Source organism: Saimiri boliviensis, chromosome 2 (assembly GCF_048565385.1).
Source record: "Saimiri boliviensis isolate mSaiBol1 chromosome 2, mSaiBol1.pri, whole genome shotgun sequence".
In the NCBI taxonomy this organism is placed as follows: domain Eukaryota; kingdom Metazoa; phylum Chordata; class Mammalia; order Primates; family Cebidae; genus Saimiri; species Saimiri boliviensis.
Genome location: NC_133450.1, coordinates 46,684,465 through 46,701,392, shown reverse-complemented (window position 1 = coordinate 46,701,392; position 16,928 = coordinate 46,684,465). Strand labels below are relative to the sequence as shown.

At 42.5% G+C, this 16,928-nt stretch overlaps 2 protein-coding genes across 3 annotated transcripts in view; both read left to right on the top strand.

Moving 5' to 3' along the window:
* LOC101027939 (myosin-6) overlaps nucleotides 1-16,928 on the top strand; it is a 251,421-nt gene that overhangs the window by 198,283 nt on the left and 36,210 nt on the right. The gene's annotated exons all lie outside the window — the stretch shown is intronic.
* Nucleotides 8,960-16,928, top strand: part of SLC7A8 (solute carrier family 7 member 8) — a 65,496-nt gene continuing 57,527 nt past the window's right edge. Inside the window, exons 1-2 of one of the 2 annotated variants that reach the window (XM_010335045.2) lie at nucleotides 8,960-9,308; nucleotides 9,726-9,914. In XM_010335045.2, the coding sequence (XP_010333347.1) occupies nucleotides 9,764-9,914 (151 nt within the window). In that variant the 5' untranslated portion in view covers nucleotides 8,960-9,308; nucleotides 9,726-9,763. Of the gene's footprint in view, nucleotides 9,915-16,928 lie in introns of both variants that reach the window. The other variant, XM_003924314.4, reaches the window with a different exon arrangement.

Below are 16,928 nucleotides of genomic sequence, written 5' to 3'. Positions count from 1 at the left end.
AATTAAATAAAATTTATCTTGAAAATATGCCCTTACTCTCCTAAAGATTCACTATACAATGAATATCAAATAAATATGTATTTGTTGAGTGCCTTCTACATGCCAAGAACTGTTCTCAGCCTTAGGGAAATAATGATAAAGAAACAAGCAAAGGTTTTATTTATGTTTTTATTACAGAAAAATTTAAACACATACAAAAGAAGATAGTCTAATGAATTATTACTCATCACCCCACTTAAACAATATAAACTCAGCCTTTTTCAACTGGTAACCTATCCTTCCCTCTATCCTTCCCCCTGTATTATTTGAAACAAATCCAAGATGTCAGATTATTTCACCCATAAACATATTGGGATTTATCTCTAAAAGATAAAACTTTTTTTTTTTTTTTTTTGAGACGGAGTTTCGCTCTTGTTACCCAGGCTGGAGTGCAATAGTGCGATCTCAGCTCACCGCAACCTCCGCCTCCTGGATTCAGGCAATTCTCCTGCCTCAGCCTCCTGAGTAGCTGGGATTACAGGCACGCGCCACCATGTCCAGCTAATTTTTTGTATTTTTAGTAGAGATGGTGTTTCACCATGTTGACCAGGATGGTCTCGATCTCTCGACCTCGTGATCCACCCGCCTCAGCCTCCCAAAGTGCTGGGATTACAGGCTTGAGCCACCACACTCGGCCAACTTTTTTAGTATCATTACTCCCAAAAAAACCCAATTAACAATATCGATAATTCAGAGCTTACATTTTAATAGGAAAGGCAAACAAAGAACAAACAAGCAAGCAAACAAACATTAATGTTAAATAGTGACAGATACTATAAAAGGCAAGGTACAGGTGATGGGATGGAGTAGACTTTTTTTGTTGTTTTTTTGAGACAGGGTCTCACTTTGTCGCCCAGGCTGGAGTGCGATCTCAGCACACTACCACCTCCGCCTCCTGGGTTCAAACGATTCTTCTGCCTCAGCCTCCCAAGTAGCTGGGACTACAGACACATGCTGCCACCACACCTGGATAATTTTTCTATTTTTAGTAGAGGTGGGTTTCACCATGTTGGCCAGCTGGTCTTGAACTCCTAACCTCAGGTGATCCACCCACCTCGGCTTCCCAAAGTGCTGGGATTACAGGAGTGAGCCACTGTGCCTGGCCTGAGACGGATCTTCTTTTGGGTGGTCAGAGAAGCTCCCTATGAGGAAGTGATGTTTGCAGAGGGATGTGCATGATATAAGAAAGCCAGGATGCCCGAAGACCGTCTGCAGGAAGACTGAACCCAACTAACAGAGGCTCACGCTACTACCAAGCCCTGAGGCAGAGCTTAGTGTTCAAGGACTAGGAAGGAGGCCTATGAGACTGGAGGACCAGATGAAAGGAAGAAGGGAAGGATATGAAGTCCAAGTTGCCACCAAGACCTTCAGGTTTGATTCTAGTTAGCTGTGGCGGGCAGCATTGGAGGGTTTTGAACAGGGGAGGGACATAACCTGATCTGTGATTACAAAGGATCATTCTGGCTACTGTGTAGAGAATAAAATGTAGGAGAACATTGCGGAAATAGGGAGACCAATGAGAAGTCTATTGAAACAGCTAGGGTGAGAGCTGATGGTGAAGTGGTGATGAACCAGGGTGGCAGCAGTGGAGATGGGAAGAAGTGATTAGCCTAGCAATGTAAAACTGACATGGGAGGATTGCTTGAGCCACGGGGTTGGGGCTGCAGTGAGCCATGTTCATGCCACTGCACTCCAGCCTGTGCAACAGAGTGAGATCTCATCTCAAAATCTATAACAAAATGAACAGAACTTCCTTTGATGCTACATTCCTTTCAGCTACCACCCAACTTCCCTGCTCCCATCTCAACTTCCTCATCTCCATTGGTGCTTGAATTTACTGCCTCAAAGCTTTTGTTCCCATCACCTCATGGAATCCATTCTTGTCAAGGTCACAAACAGCTAGCCTTTTAATTGGACCACCGATATAGTCCAATCTAGAGATCATTTTTCAGTCTTCATCTTACTGATCTTACAGCAGCATGTGGCCAGCTAATGGCTCAGGAGCACCCACTCTCCTGGCTCCCCCCAACCTCATTTGTCTCTTTTTAGGCTCCTGGCTGGATCCTTTTCTTTCCCCAATCTCTTCTCTTCTCTGGCCTCCCTCTCTAGCTGAATGATATCCAGTCCCATGGCTTTGAGTAGCAGGTCTACACTGAGATTTTCCAAATTTATAGATCCAATCCTAACCTCTTGAATAAACTCTAGAGTCAGCTATCTAACCACCTAATTGATGTCTCTGTTTTGAGTGTTTAATAGGCACCTCAAGCCCAAAAAGAGAGTGCATGCTTCCCCCTCCAAATCTGATTTTTGCCCAGTATTCTCTACTTTAGTAAATGACACTAGTTGGTCAGGACAAATATCTTGGTGTCAACCTTGACTTATCTTTTTCTCACATATCCTACATTTGGTTTGCCAGCCAACCCCTGTTAGCTGTAGCTTCAAATCAAATCTCTTAACTATTGAGAGACGAATCACTTTTTTTTTCAGACGGAGTCTCGCTCTGTCGCCCAGGCTGGAGTACAGTGGCACAATCTCGACTCACTACAACCTCCATCTCCCGGGTTCAAGTAATTTTCCTGCTTCAGCTTCCCGAGTAGCTGGAATTACAGGCACCCGCCACCACGCTTGGCTAATTTTTGTATTTTTAGTAGAGACGGGGTTTCACCATGTTGGCCAGGATGGTCTCGATCTCCTGACCTTGTGATCCACCTGCCTTTGCCTCCCTAACTCCCAAAGTTACAGGCGTGAACCACCACCCCTGGCCAAAAAGAGAACGAGAGAGAGAAAGGTGCTTAGTAAATATCTGATGAATGATGGAAAAGGAAAAGAAATTATCAGGCTGAAGTGCAGTGGCATGAACATGGCTCACTGCAGCCCCAACCCCGTGGCTCAAGCAATCCTCCCATGTCAGCCTGCTGAGTTGCTGGTACTACAGGCATGCACCACCACGCCCAGCTAATTTTTTTTTTTTTCAGTAGAGACGAGATCTTGCTATGTTGTCCAGGCTGGTCTTAAATTCCTGGACTCAAGTGATCCTTCTGCCTTGGCCTCTCAAAGTGCTGTGATTACAGATGTGAGCCCCCCAGTCCAGCCTGCTTATTTTTCAGCAGGAGTTATTACAGCACATTTGTATGCTGATAGAAATAATCCAAAAGACAGTGAAAAACTGATGATGCAAGAGAGAAGGGAATAATTTCAAGAGCAAAGTCCCTGAGCAGGGAGATAGGACAGGGAAGGTAGTGTACAAATAGGAGAGATACAGAACACAAAGAGCACATTCATTTCAATGGGAGGGAAGGCGGAGTATATGGGGAAAGCTACAGGGAGATTGACAGAGATAGTAAATGGAGCATGGGGAAGTTCTCTTATGCTAATTAATTCCCATTTTCTCCACGAAACAATAGTCAAAAATGTCAACTAGAAGTGAAGATTTGGGGTGTGGTATTTATTGGTTTGAAGAGAGGAGCAGGTAAGTGGAAAGGTCAGTTAACTACAAGATGGTGGTAGACTTGCTGGCAGTGTTAAGGGCCTGCTTGAGATCTGTGCTCTATATAAACTAATCTTCAAAGTCAAAACCTTGATTGTCTTTTTCTTCTCTTTCTGTGGTCCAGCCCATGTACAGGCACCAAGGGCTACATCTTGCTACAATTAGTTGGTATATCAAGGAGTCAGTTGGTAATTATTTTATGTATTATGCATAATGTACATCAACACTTACTTATACATTCATTCAATCAATCATATTTATTGAGTGCCAGGTACCATTTTAGGGTCTAGGGTTATAGCAGTGAACAAAACAGATCTTTGCCCTCAGGAAACTTGTCTTCTACAACTTAAAAAACCTGAGGCCCAGCATGGTGGCTCACAACTGTCATCCCAGCACTTTGGGAGGCTGAGGCTGGAGGATCGCTTCAGGCTAGGACTTTGTGACCAGGCTGGACAACATAGTAAGACATCATCTCTACTAAAAATTTTTTTTTAATTAGCCAGGAATGGTGGTGTGCACCTGTAGTCCCAACTCCTTGGGAGGCTGAGGCAGGAGGATCACTTGAACCCAGAATTTCGAGGTTGCAGTGAGCTGTAGTCACACCACTGCACTCCAACCTGTGTGATAGACTGAGACCAGGTCTCAAAAAAAAAAAAAAAAAAGAGATATGAGCCCTCATTTTTGTTAAACATAATGAAAACCAGTTAGGAAATTGAAGTTTTTTTATTTAAGTACTCAAAACCAGAGTCACTTAAATCCTTAGAAAGAAGACTGTTAAGGCCCCATGACAGATTGGGCCCAGCAAAGTAATCAAGAAAATGTGGAGATCTTACTAATGTGGAGATCTTGCTAATGCGGAGATCTTGTCCGCCACAGGGAGTGCCTCTTTATTTCTTTCCCACTGGTGCTGGGCTGGCTCGATGGAATCCCACCAAGTGCAGCAGACAGAGGAATAATCTGCTGGAATTTTTGTCTCTGGTGTCAGAGCAAGGATTCATCATTATCTCCAGAAGAGCTGAATTAATTAACCATCATAACAAAGCAGGGACTGCTGCATCCAAATTCTCAGGACTGCATAAACCCTAGAAGACACAACTTCCTTTGAACTTATGAATATGCCCAAAAGGCAAACAGAGCATACACTAAAAAGGCTTAATAACTGACCAAGTCTCCTCATTTCATCCTTCTTTCTTCCTGACCTATTTTGGCCTTTTCTTTTTACTTTTTTGTTGTTGTTGTTGTTCTTTTCTCATTAATTTTTATCTGCTTTTCATTTTCTAATGAAATAAAGGTTTCTAAAACTACTGGCTCAGGAAGCTCCCGTCTAATTGACCATAGGCAGTCATCCCTGGGACACTAGGAAGAAAGTTAGCTTTATTTTAAAGCAGGGTTCCCTTCTGCTTCAAACTAAAGTTCATAGGTATGGGGCACATAGATACGAGAAGAAGAGTGGGGTGAGAGCATGGAGTGTGAGTTGAGTCCAGGGAGAGATTTGGGTCCTTCACTGATAACCTCAGACTTCACAGCTCTGTTACAAAAAGCAAGAATAAAGTGCTATCTATTGGATCCAGGGAAAAATTCAGGAATGGAGTGGATGAGCTTTGTGCTCTAATTCCTTTGCATTAACAGACATGTGTAACTTGTTTCAGAAAGGGAATATTAAGCCAGGAGTGGTGGCGCAAGCCTGTAGCCCCAGCTACTTGGAAGGCTGCAATGAGCTGTGGTCACATCACTGCACTCCAACCTGTGTGTCAGCGAGACCTGGTTTAAAAAACAGAGAGAGAGAGAGAGAGAGAGAGAGGGGGTCACTTAAGCCCAGGAGTTCGAGGCTGCTGTGAGCTGTGATTGCATCACTACACTTCAGACTGGGTGACAGAGTGAGACCCTGTCTCTAAAACAAGATAGGGGGTGTGGTAGGGGAATATTAGAACATGACTGCATTGGGTTTGTGTGTGTGCATTTTAACGATTACAAGCAGCATGTCCCCATGCCATAACCTTTTCTGTCCAGTAGGTGTCAGCCACGCACAGCCTTTCTCTTTCTAAATCCATGTTTGTAAGAAAACAGCCGTTTCATCTACAATTTTCCCTAAAGGGATCAATGTCTTCCTATCTGAAGCATACAAAACAACTGAACAGTGGCTCCAATATTGGAAACAGAGCTGTACTAAGTACTCGGGATATGGCCATACTGAGGATTGTGTAAAGGGGCTGACAAATGTTGGGGGTGCCCAGGTGAAGTCCTGTGGGTCTCACTGAGCAGGTAAGTGCTAGCATCAAGGTGAGTCTCTAAAAGGCACAGTTAAGATACCAACCAACCATCAGGTAAAAGAAGTTGAGGCTTTGACCAGTAGCTATAGCATCCTGAAAAAGTGCTTAGGGTAAACCATTGATCTCCCATTTGCCCTTGAATAGACTGTCTTGTATTTGATCTCAGATAAAACATTTCTCTGAGCCTCAGGTTTCTAATTTTTAAAATCTTTAAAATAACTGCCTCATCTGCCCAAGATACTTCCTCAGGGAAGTGCTATAATTACAGGCATGAGCCATCATGCCCAGCCCCTTTCCTAGATATTATATTGCACCAGTAATAAACAGTAATAAGGAGGAAAAAATGAGAAAGATATTGTTCAGAAAACCATTTGTAGACTGCAAAGCACTATTCAAATGTAGAGAGTAGAATAAAAACAAAAAGGCAAATGCAGAAGAGTTATGAAAAAAGAATGCTCAAAATTTAATAAACATTAGTTTGTAATTTTTTACAGATTTTTGTCAACGTGTTACACCAGGCTTTTTTCTGTCTCTCTTGCTCAATGTTAGTCGCGACACACTTAAGAGTTTATGTCACAAAAGGATTCAAACCTAAAGAGAGGCACTTAATATAAATATTTGATCACTTTGAAGATGGGGAGATTCCTTTCCTAGCTTTGTTTGTTTGTTTTGGTTTGGTTTGTTTGTTTTTTTAAGACGGGATCTCACCCTGTCACCCAGGCTGGAGTACAATGGTGTGATCTTGGCTCACTGTAGCCTCAACCTCCCTGGCTCACGTGATCCTCCCACCTCAGCCTCCTGAGTAGCTGGGACTACAGTAGCCAATACATCTGGCTAATTTTTGTTGTTTTTGAAGAGATGACGTTTCACCATATTGCCCAGGCTGGTCTTGAACTCCTGAGCTCAAGCACTCCACCTGCCTTGGCCTCCCAAAGTGTTAGAATTATAGGCATAAGCCACCATGCCCAGCCCTTTTCCTAGATATTATATTGCACCAGTAGTAGACAGTAATAAGCCACTCATAAATTCCAAGTGCTAAAGAATAGAAATACTAATCTTAACAAATCTTCCTTTCCAATGTGTGCATCTGATACTACTGTATTCCAAGAATGTATCTGATCCCATAACCCCCTTAGCTTCTTAGTTCATAATTTGAGAGGGCTAAAGCTTGCCATATTGTTGTCAGTTTGCACCGGTTTTGGCAAGAGACCTCAAATTCATCACATTCATGTTTTATCCCACATTAAGTATGCATCATTTAAATTAGAACTACCGAACATTACTGAAAGAACTCAGGTTTGAGAAGCAGAAACATTATTTGTTTTATACGGTGATGTTGAAATCTGAACAGAAGTCTTCAAATCTGAATGCTTCCAAATGAATCCATCAAATTTTCCCTCAGTGCTTTCTAAGGTTGTCAGGAAAGGCTAGAGGCAAATTCATTTTTTCATTTCCCATGACTCATTCCCTCCCATGGAGTTTTGTGCTATATATTCCCTGCCTTGTCTGTTTTCTTTTCTTCTTCTTCTTTTTCTTTTTTTTAATCATTTATACCCTACTCCTCCCCCCACCCCACCCTTTTCTTTTTTCTTTTTTTTTTTTTTTTTTTTTTTTTTGCTGAGGCTTTCAATTTGCTGTATCTTGAACTAGCAAAAGGAGAAGGAGAGGAAGTTCCTCCCAACCTTTGAAACCTCTGAATACTTGCTGAGTGATCAAGGGGGCAGATGATTGCTGACTGGACTTTACCCCATTAAAAAGGCTTGTGTTATGACAGCTCAACCAACCTCATTTTAAGGAATTAAGTGTTTATTTTCCTTAAAACCCAAAATCTTTTGGAACATTTTCCAGAAAGTGAGGCCAAATTTCTGTACTTAGGGGTCAGTTTGGGGGAATTTTATTTTTTAGACCTACTTTAAAATTAAATAATTTTGCATAACATATTTAATAAGGCTAAAAATAACTTTATTTTTAACTTATAGTGTTGCCCACTATATTGCTTCATGCTGTTTTTTTGAAATACTTTGCAATTATAAATAGACATCACTGCTCTCTCCTTAAGGCAGTTTCTGAGTGAAATTCTTCAGGCAAGTGGAGGTATAATTTCAAATGGAGGTATATATTCTATAATAACTAGAATAAGCTAGTTATTCTAACATCAACGAGTCTGTTTTATGATCGCCAATGTACTGATAATTCCCCATGTGTGCTTTTCAAATAGCTTGTAAGTGAAAAAATATTTGAAGTTGCAGGACCAGAGTTCGAGTAATTTTTTTCATGTTTCAGTCAGCTCTAAATAAGAGCTGGTGATTTTTTTTTTCTTTTTCATGTGTGCATGTGTTTTTTGTTTGTTTGTTTGTCTTTCTTTTTGTTTTGTTTTGTTTTTGAGACACGGTCTTGCTCTGCCTACCAGGCTGGAGGGCAGTGGCGCCATCATAGCTCATTGCAGCCTTGACTTCCTGGGCTTAAGCAATCCTCCAGCCTCAGCCTCCTGAGTAGCTGAGACTGCAGGCCTGTACCACTGCACCCGGCTAATTTTTAAATTTTGGTAGACGGGGTTTTGCTATGTTGCACAGGCAGGTCTCAAACTCCTGCACTTACGTGATCCTCCCCCCTCGGCCTCCCAAAGTGTTGGGATTACAGTTGTGAGCCAACGCGCCTGGCGGTTTTGTTTCTTCTGTACTCTTCAGAGTTCACAATTACACTAAAAGAACCTTTTTCCCATTGTTAATTCCTTCCATTTCCCTCCCTCACCCATCGATTCTTCCTATGTTTAGGAAACTCCAAGATGATGTCCCTTTAACGTTCTCTCCCGTATTCTCAAATGACCCAGTCTTAAATACTTTAACACATCGGCTAGTTTATTTCAGATGGCATTAAAAATATCTGCACAACTGTTCCCTTATTTATAAAGTTCACAGATGCTGTATGAGCTGTAACATTATACTAGCTAATGAGCTCTCCCGGAACAGTTGTCGTGGAAGGAGTTTACTTCCACTTGGTTACAAGGAGAAAGATGGAGAAAGCCAGAGACGATTGCAAAAAGAAATAATTTCGTCCATTTTCTCAGTGGTGTTTGGGGGCTCTGTGCTAATATTTACATTGCAGAGGAGGGAGGAGACGGGACTGAGGATGGAGGGGAGCAGAGGAGGCGGGGGCGGAGCCTCGGCCGGCGAATAAAACCCCTCGCTAAAGAGAAGCACGTTAGTGTGTGGAGGAGCCACTCTGCCGAAACCCAGAGGGATGGGGCCGGCAGTGCCGTAGGACGGGATCGAAAAGAGGAAAACAAGGGCACGAAGACCAGCGAGAAAGAAGAGGACATCTGGCAAAGGCGGAAGCAGAAGACGGGGCAGGGAAAGGAAACCCAGAGCAGGTGGAAACCAGATCTAAAGCAACACTGTCAGGTCGCAGTTTGTTTTTCTAGAAGAGAAAAAAGTACCTGAGGATTGCTCTTTTTTCCTACAGTTAAGGAAAACAACTTTTGTCTTCATCATAAAAGAAAAAACTAGGGGGAGGTAAAGGCAATCTCCTGTTTTCTTAGGGGGAGAGCTGAAGGGAAATCCAGGCTCTCTTTTTGAAGAGTCTGAAATAAGCCACTGCCTGGTGCACAGAGCAGAACCATCCTGGTTTCTGAAGACACATCCCTTTCAGCAGATTTCCAGCCCGAGTCGCTGGCACAGTTCTATTTTTATATTTAAATGTATGTCTCCCCTGGCCTTTTTTTTTTTTTTTTTTTTTTTTTTTTTTAGCAACACTTTTCTTGTTTGTAAACACGAGTGACCAGAAAGTGTGAATACGGAGTAGGAATATTTTTCGTTTTCTCTTTTATCTACTTACCTTGTTTAGAGGGTAAGTGTGGTCCCTATTTCGGAAAAGAACGTTTTAATTCAAAGCTCTATCCCAATTTATTTACACGCATACGCATTTAAAAGGGAGGCAGCTTTTGGAGGTTGCAATCTTACCGAGAAGGATGGAAGAAGGAGCCAGGCACCGAAACAGCACCGAAAAGAAACACCCAGGTGGGGGCGAGTCGGACGCCAGCCCCGAGGCCGGTTCCGGAGGGGGCGGAGTAGCCCTGAAGAAAGAGATCGGATTGGTCAGTGCCTGTGGTATCATCGTAGGTGAGTTCCATTCCTTCCCACCGACCCCTCCTCTCCCTCTCTGGTGGTGCTCCTGTGAGATCTTAACCCTTCGAAAGCAGTATTGTTCTTCCTATTCCTTGGAAAAGAATTGTCAGTCACCTGAGCTGTAACCCATCTCCACTGGTCAAGTTTGAGAGGTTTAGGAAACATGTCATACATCTCTTCCTCCAAACCAGGCAAAGACTGCCCAGTGTTCATGGAATGGAGCAAATCGTGGTCAGAAACCCAGCTGATGATTAGCATTGCCTGGGAACTCCTTAAAAATACAGGTCCTGGTCTGTACACTTGGAGGTTCTGGCTCAATAGGTTTAAGGTGGGACTAAGGGACCTCGACAAGTTTGTATGCAGCTACTCTTTCCAGGCTGAGTACAGGCTTTTAAGGCATATTTGGTAGCATATTTTGCTGTTTTATGTTAAGTTAAACTGTGGGATGGGTATTAAAAATAGCAACTGCAATGCCCTGCCTTTTTATTTGAGCTTTTTCCATCACATGCAGCACTTTTACTGTGGGAAGTAGCTATGACAGGGCTGTTATTCCCATTTCACAGATGGGGAAGTTATGAAAGAAAAGAGGGGACAGATTGTGCCTCTCGGTAAGTGTGGAGTTTGCAGTAGAATGTGGAGTTGAGGAGGAACTGATGGGTAAAACGTGTGTCCCATCTGGGAGGCAATGAAGGTGGGGGAACCTGGTGGCCCCAAGAATGCCAGTGCAGGCCACTAAGACCCCCTGACGGCACTTGGCAGGTCAGGGGTCCCAAACACAGCTTCGTCTCCAGGCAGCCCATCCTCTTTCCAGAGAAATGTTGGAGATGGATGGCAGGCAATAGCTCACTATTCCTGCCCTCACTTCAGAGTGAGAATTTGTTCCGCTCTCTTTGGTAGAGGGCTTTACTTTCTTCCCAGAAAAAGGGGCACAGGACAATCAGGCATAGAAATGCTTCTATCATCTCTCCAGAGTTCCTTTGTGAAAGCTCATTGTGTCCTAGTGCCCCTGAACCAGTTTCTCTGGCTGACGCCATGTTCCATGCAGTAGCTCAGAGATATTTTGGCATCTGAGCAATAGTGACACTGGAGAACACGCTTGAAATCAAATAAAATCAGTACAGTATTCAGATAATCCTCTTCACCTCTTCACCCGGAACTTCAGTGACCAAACTCCCTTGAGTCTCTTTTCAAAATGGAATCTCATCCCTCAACTCCTCCCACCCCCTGGAATCCTGTTTTATGTGATTCTCTGACTCTGGGAAGTTTTCCAGACTATCTGCAGTTATAAGAAAGATAACCTTATAAGAAAAAGGAGAGTCATGATCTGAATCTCTCTACTTTTTCTCATGACATTCTTTTTTTTTTTTTTTTTTTTTTTTGGCCTCTTCTTTACTTTGTCTCGATTGCTCAAAAAAACTGAGAACAGCCAAGTATTCAGTATGTATAGCACAAGCCAATTTAAGCTCTGTGAATAGCCCAGAGCCCAATACCTCTTTCACCAATTTGACTGACAGAATTAAGCATTTTCCTCCCTCTAGGAAGGTTCTGACTTATACACAGATGTGCACACAAGCACAATTAAACCTCTTTCTTCCTGCCTTAGCCTGGCTCACCCTTCCCAATGTAGGTTCAGGTATTCAAGGGTAAAGGGTATTTTCCTATATACTGATGTTTTTGTCTCTTCCTTTCACATCTTTTTCTAAGACTATGAAGAAATGGGAGTGTTCAGGTATAATAAGTACAATTTCTGTGGGTATATGTTACTACTGATTTGTCTACAACCTTATGGATGGTATTTCAATGTGGGAATAATCTCAAAGCTACCCTTGGTGGCATTACAGTAACAAGAATGGCAACTCTGGTGCTCTGTGGTGAAAATTTGAGATTCCAAATATGTCATTTCAGAGAAATTGAGATGTTTTTGCAAAGTGTGAGAATCCTCGCAGAGTCAATAGGCACTATTCTACCCCAACTCAAGCTAGACGCAAATTTCCCCTTTAAGATGACATGGAGGACAAAATCCTTTCTGCTTCCCCTCCTTCGAGGCTGTTGAGTCACAGATGTGCTGAGGAACTGCCCTTTTCTCTTCTAGAGAAGTTTCTCAGTGGATGATCATGATTCAAGTGTTTTCAAGACCAAATGCAAAAATAGAAATGGCATTTCTGTGTAGATTTCAGGGATATGGTGTTCAATGTCAACACTGCAGAAAAAAAGAGAACTAAAAGGCAAAAAGAGAAAGGAAATTTTCTAAGTGAATCAGGTGATATGGCATGGAAAAGTAACATTTGTACCAAATCTTTCTTTTCTTTTTTTTTTTTTTTGAGGCAGGGTCTTGCTGTGTTGTTTCTGTGGCATGCTTATTGCATCACTGCAGCCTCGAACTCCTGGGCTCAAGTGATCCTTCTGCCTCAGCCTCCCCAGTAGCTGTGACCACAGGCATGCACCACTATACCTGGCTAATTTTAAATTTTTTCTTGTAGAAACAGGTTCTCACTATGTTGCCCAGACTGGTCTCCAACTCCTGTGCTCAAGCAATCCTCTCGCCTTGGCCTCCCAAAGTGCTGTGATTACAAGCATGAGCCACCATGCCCTGCCCCCAAATCTTTTTTATTTTTTATTTTTTTTCAATTTTTTTTTTTTTTTTTTTTTAAATAAAGACAGGGTTTCACCATGTTGGTCATGCTGGTCTTGAACTCCTGACCTCAGGTGATCCACCCGCCTTGGTCTCCAAAGTGCTTGGATTACAGGTGTGAGCCACCGTGCCTGGTCTTTTTTTTTTTTTTTTTTTTTTTTGAGATGGAGTCTGACTCTGTTGCCCAGACTGGAGGCTCACTGCAACCTCCACCTCCCAAGTAGCTGGGATTACAGGTGCCCACCACCACACCCAGCTAATTTTTTCTTTTTGTATTTTTAATAGAGATGGGGTTTCACCATGTTGGCCAGGCTGGTCTCGAATTCCTGACCTCGTAATTCACCCGCCTTGGCCTCCCAAAGTACTAGGATTACAGGCGTGAGCCACCGCACCTGGCCTCATTTGCCCTAAATCTATCTCTGTCATACCGAACTGACTTAGAGGGAAAATTTAAACTACATGTTTCATAAAATTTTATTCACGATCATTATGGATGATTGAAAGTAGGGATAACAGAATTGTAGGTGTTATAGAAATATACAATTAATTAATAGAAGACCCACGCCAGAGAGATCCTTATAACCTGACTGGGAAGATGAGATGCATATTTACTAAACAGAGAACATTGAAAACTAATGACATGGGTTATTTGTGTAAGAGCTAAAGAAGGGCGAAATTAGGTGAATGGTGGGAAGCAAGGAGAGAGAGGTTCTCACTAAGAAGAAGATTAAGAAGCATCTTGAAGGATTTGAGAAGATGAAGTAGGGAAGCTGATTCTGGGAGTTTTCTTAGGTAAAAGCATAATGACTAAACTGTTATTTCTTTGATCAAAGATTGTGTCCTTAAAAAAAAAGAACCAAGAGAAAAATTGAGCCAGGTGTGGTGGTGCTTACTTACTTGATCAGTTGAGTCCAGGAATTTGAGGCCAGCCTGGGTGACAGAACAAGACCTCATCTCCTTTTTTTTTTTTTTTTTTTTTTTGAGACGGAGTCTTGCTCTGTCACCCAGGCTGGAGTGCAGTGGTGCGATCTCGGCTCACTGCAACCTCTACCTCCTGGGTTTAAGGGATTCTCCTGCCTCAGCCTCTTAAGTAGCTGGGACTACAGGCACATGCCCCACGCCTGGCTAATTTTTGCATTTTTAGTAGAAACAGGGTTTCACCATGTTGACCAAGAGGGTCTCAATCTCTTAACCTCGTGATCTGCCCACCACAGCTTCCCAAAGTGCTGGGATTACAGGCGTGATTTTTGAGACAAGATCTCACTGGATAACAAGCCAAGCTGGAGTACAGTGGTACATTTATAGCTCACTGCATCCTCAAAAGCAGTTCTCCCACCTCAGCCTCCCAAGTAGCTGAGACTACAGGCACTCACCACCACACCTGGCTCTTTTTTTTAATTATTGTTAATTTTTTGTAGAGACAGGGTCTCCCAGTGTTGCCCAGGCTGATCAACTCCTGGATTCAAGCAATCCTCCTGCCTCGGCCTCCCAAAGTGTTGGGGTTACAGGTGTGAGCCACTGTGCCCAACATGACCTTGCCTCTTAAAAAAAAAAAAAAAAAGTGTCTTATACGTTTCTGAATCTTTAGTGTTTAGCATAAGGAATAATTACTCAAATAAGTGTTGAATTTAACAGACTCTAGGACAAAAATCTGAATGAAAAACATTTATCTGCAGGGCTACTGGGAACCTGGCTTGAAAATCTTTAAGCTAGAAATAGTTTTATCAACCTGGACAGTTAGGTTGGCCCATTTTAATCTTTTAACATCATGCTTGCCCTAACCTAGCCAGGTTTTTGCTCTCCCTGTACTTGGCTAAGGAAACCTGTTGGCAGCATATTAACATAGATTGCACCATGAGTGTGGAGTCCTCCCAAAGTGAAAGAAGGTGTGAAGGAAAATACAGAAGTTAATTTATTGATGATACCAAACTACTGCCTTTTTGTTTTTGTTTTTGTTTTGAGACAGAGTCTCATTCTGTCGCCCAGGCTGGAGTGCAATTGGCACGATCTCAGCTCACTGCAACCTCCACCTCCCCGGTTCAAGCAATTCTTCTGCCTCAGTCTCCTGAGTACCTGGGATTACCGGCACCTACTACTATGCCTGGCTACAAAGCTACTGCTAATAGCTGGGTTTATTAAACACTTAGTGTATGCCAGACACTCATCCAATTATCTAACATACCTGAACGGTTCAAGCAATTCTTCTGCCTCAGTCTCCTGAGTACCTGGGATTACCGGCCCCTGCTACTATGCCTGGCTACAAAGCTACTGCTAATAGCTGGGTTTATTAAACACTTAGTGTATGCCAGGCACTCATCCAATTATCTAACATACCTGAACTTATTTGTCACTCACAATAACTTATTTGGTAGGCACTTTATTTAATCTCTTCCTCCAGATAAGGAAATAGAGGCTCAAAGAGGAAAGCAACTTTGCTGAAGGTCACACAACTGAAAAGTACTGGAGCTGGGATTCAAACCCAGAGCTTGTCTGAATCCTGAATCATGCTCATAAGCATTATTCTCCACTACTTTTATCTCCTAAAGGAGTGTTTTCTTTTAGAATCTGGACAGAGGTCTTTATTCTTTTTTTTTTTTTTTTTTTTTTTTTTTTTGAGACGGAGTTTCGCTCTTGTTACCCAGGCTGGAGTGCAATGGCGCGATCTCGGCTCACCGCAACCTCCGCCTCCTGGGTTCAGGCAATTTTCTTTATAGATGAATGAATATTCATTTTATAGCAATTAATGTTGTGTTCCCAGTGAGGAAGGTTCCCAGATTAGTGGGGAGCTGGGCAGTCAGCTGGGAGTAGAAGAAAGTAATATTCCCAGTACAATTACAGGAAGACTTGGGGTGAGCCTGAGGGGCATCTGGCCAGCACAGACCATGCTCGAATTCATTCCTGCACATGCACACCTTTCCTTTATGGACCAGTGTTCTTTCCAGCCACGTTAGAACCACCACAGAGTTCCTGGCCATTTAAGTACTTTATACCAGTCACATATACGGGTATGTAACAAGAATCTATGTCTTGAAGGCAATAAAAGGAAAACCTTAAACAAATTAAATTTAACGGAGTTTAATTGAGCCAAGAACAATTCGTGAATCAGGCACCCTCCTGAGCCAAAACAGGTTCAGAGTTTTCTGGGGCAACCTCATGGTTGAAGAAGATTTATGGGCAGAAAAAGGCAAGTGATGTACAGGAAATGGAAGTAAGGTACAGAAACAGCTGGATTGGTTACAGCTCTGTGTTTGCCTTATTTCAATATGGGTTGGACAGTTGGCTGCCTTTGATTGGCTGAAACTCAGTGAATGGTAAAAAAGTAGGTTACAGTCTATTTACACATCCTATTAGTTACCTTTCACTACATATGGAGAAACTTTTAAGTGGAATTTAAAATATGTAAGGAGGCAGCTTTAAGCTAAACCTAATTTAACAAAGTTGAAGCTAGTTGAAGAATTGTAATAATAAAACTAAAAAGTATATAATGTCAGATAATTTTGTTTTCAGCACAATTTATGTTTATGAGGGATCTCGGTATATTTGCTACAGAACAATACTGGAGAGCTGGGCACAGTGGTTCACACCTGTAATCCCAGCACTTTGGGAGGCTGAGTCAGGTGGATCACCTGAGGTCAGGAGTTTGAGACCAGCCTGACCAACATGGAGAAACCCTGTCTCTACTAAAAATACAAAATTAGTTGGGCATGGTGGCACATGCCTGTAATCCCAGCTATTCGGGAGGCTGAGGGAGAGAATCGCTTGAACTCGGGAGGTGGAGGTTTTGGTGAACCAAGATCTCTCCATTGCACTCCAGCCTGGGAAACAAGAGCAAAACCCCATCTCAAAAAAAAAAAAAAAAAAAAAAAAGAACAATACTGCAGACAGTCTAGCTACTAGACCACTATCTCCCAACTAATGTGATTTTTTAAAATAGTATTTATTGAGCTCTTACTAAATGCCAGTTTTTTTTTTTTTGTTTTTTGTTTTTTTTTTTTGAGACAGAGTCTCACTCTGTCTCCCAAGCTGGAGTGCAGTGGTGCAATCTCGGTTGACTGCAACCGCCCCCTCACCAGGTTCAAGAGATTATTCTGCCTCAGCCTCCTGAGTAGCTGGGATTACAGGTGTGAGCCACCATGCCCAGCTCATTTTTGTATTTTTAGCAAAGATGGGGTTTCACCATTTTGGCCAGGATGGTCTTCAAACTCCTGACCTCAAGTGATCCGCCCACCTCGGCTTTCCAAAGTTCTGGGATTATAGGCGTGACCCACTGCACCTGGCATAAATGCCAATTCTTGAGCTGTAAGCTCTTTGCATATGTTATTTTATTCAATCCTCACAACAATCTTAAGAAAGTACTTATTGTGATTATCTGTATG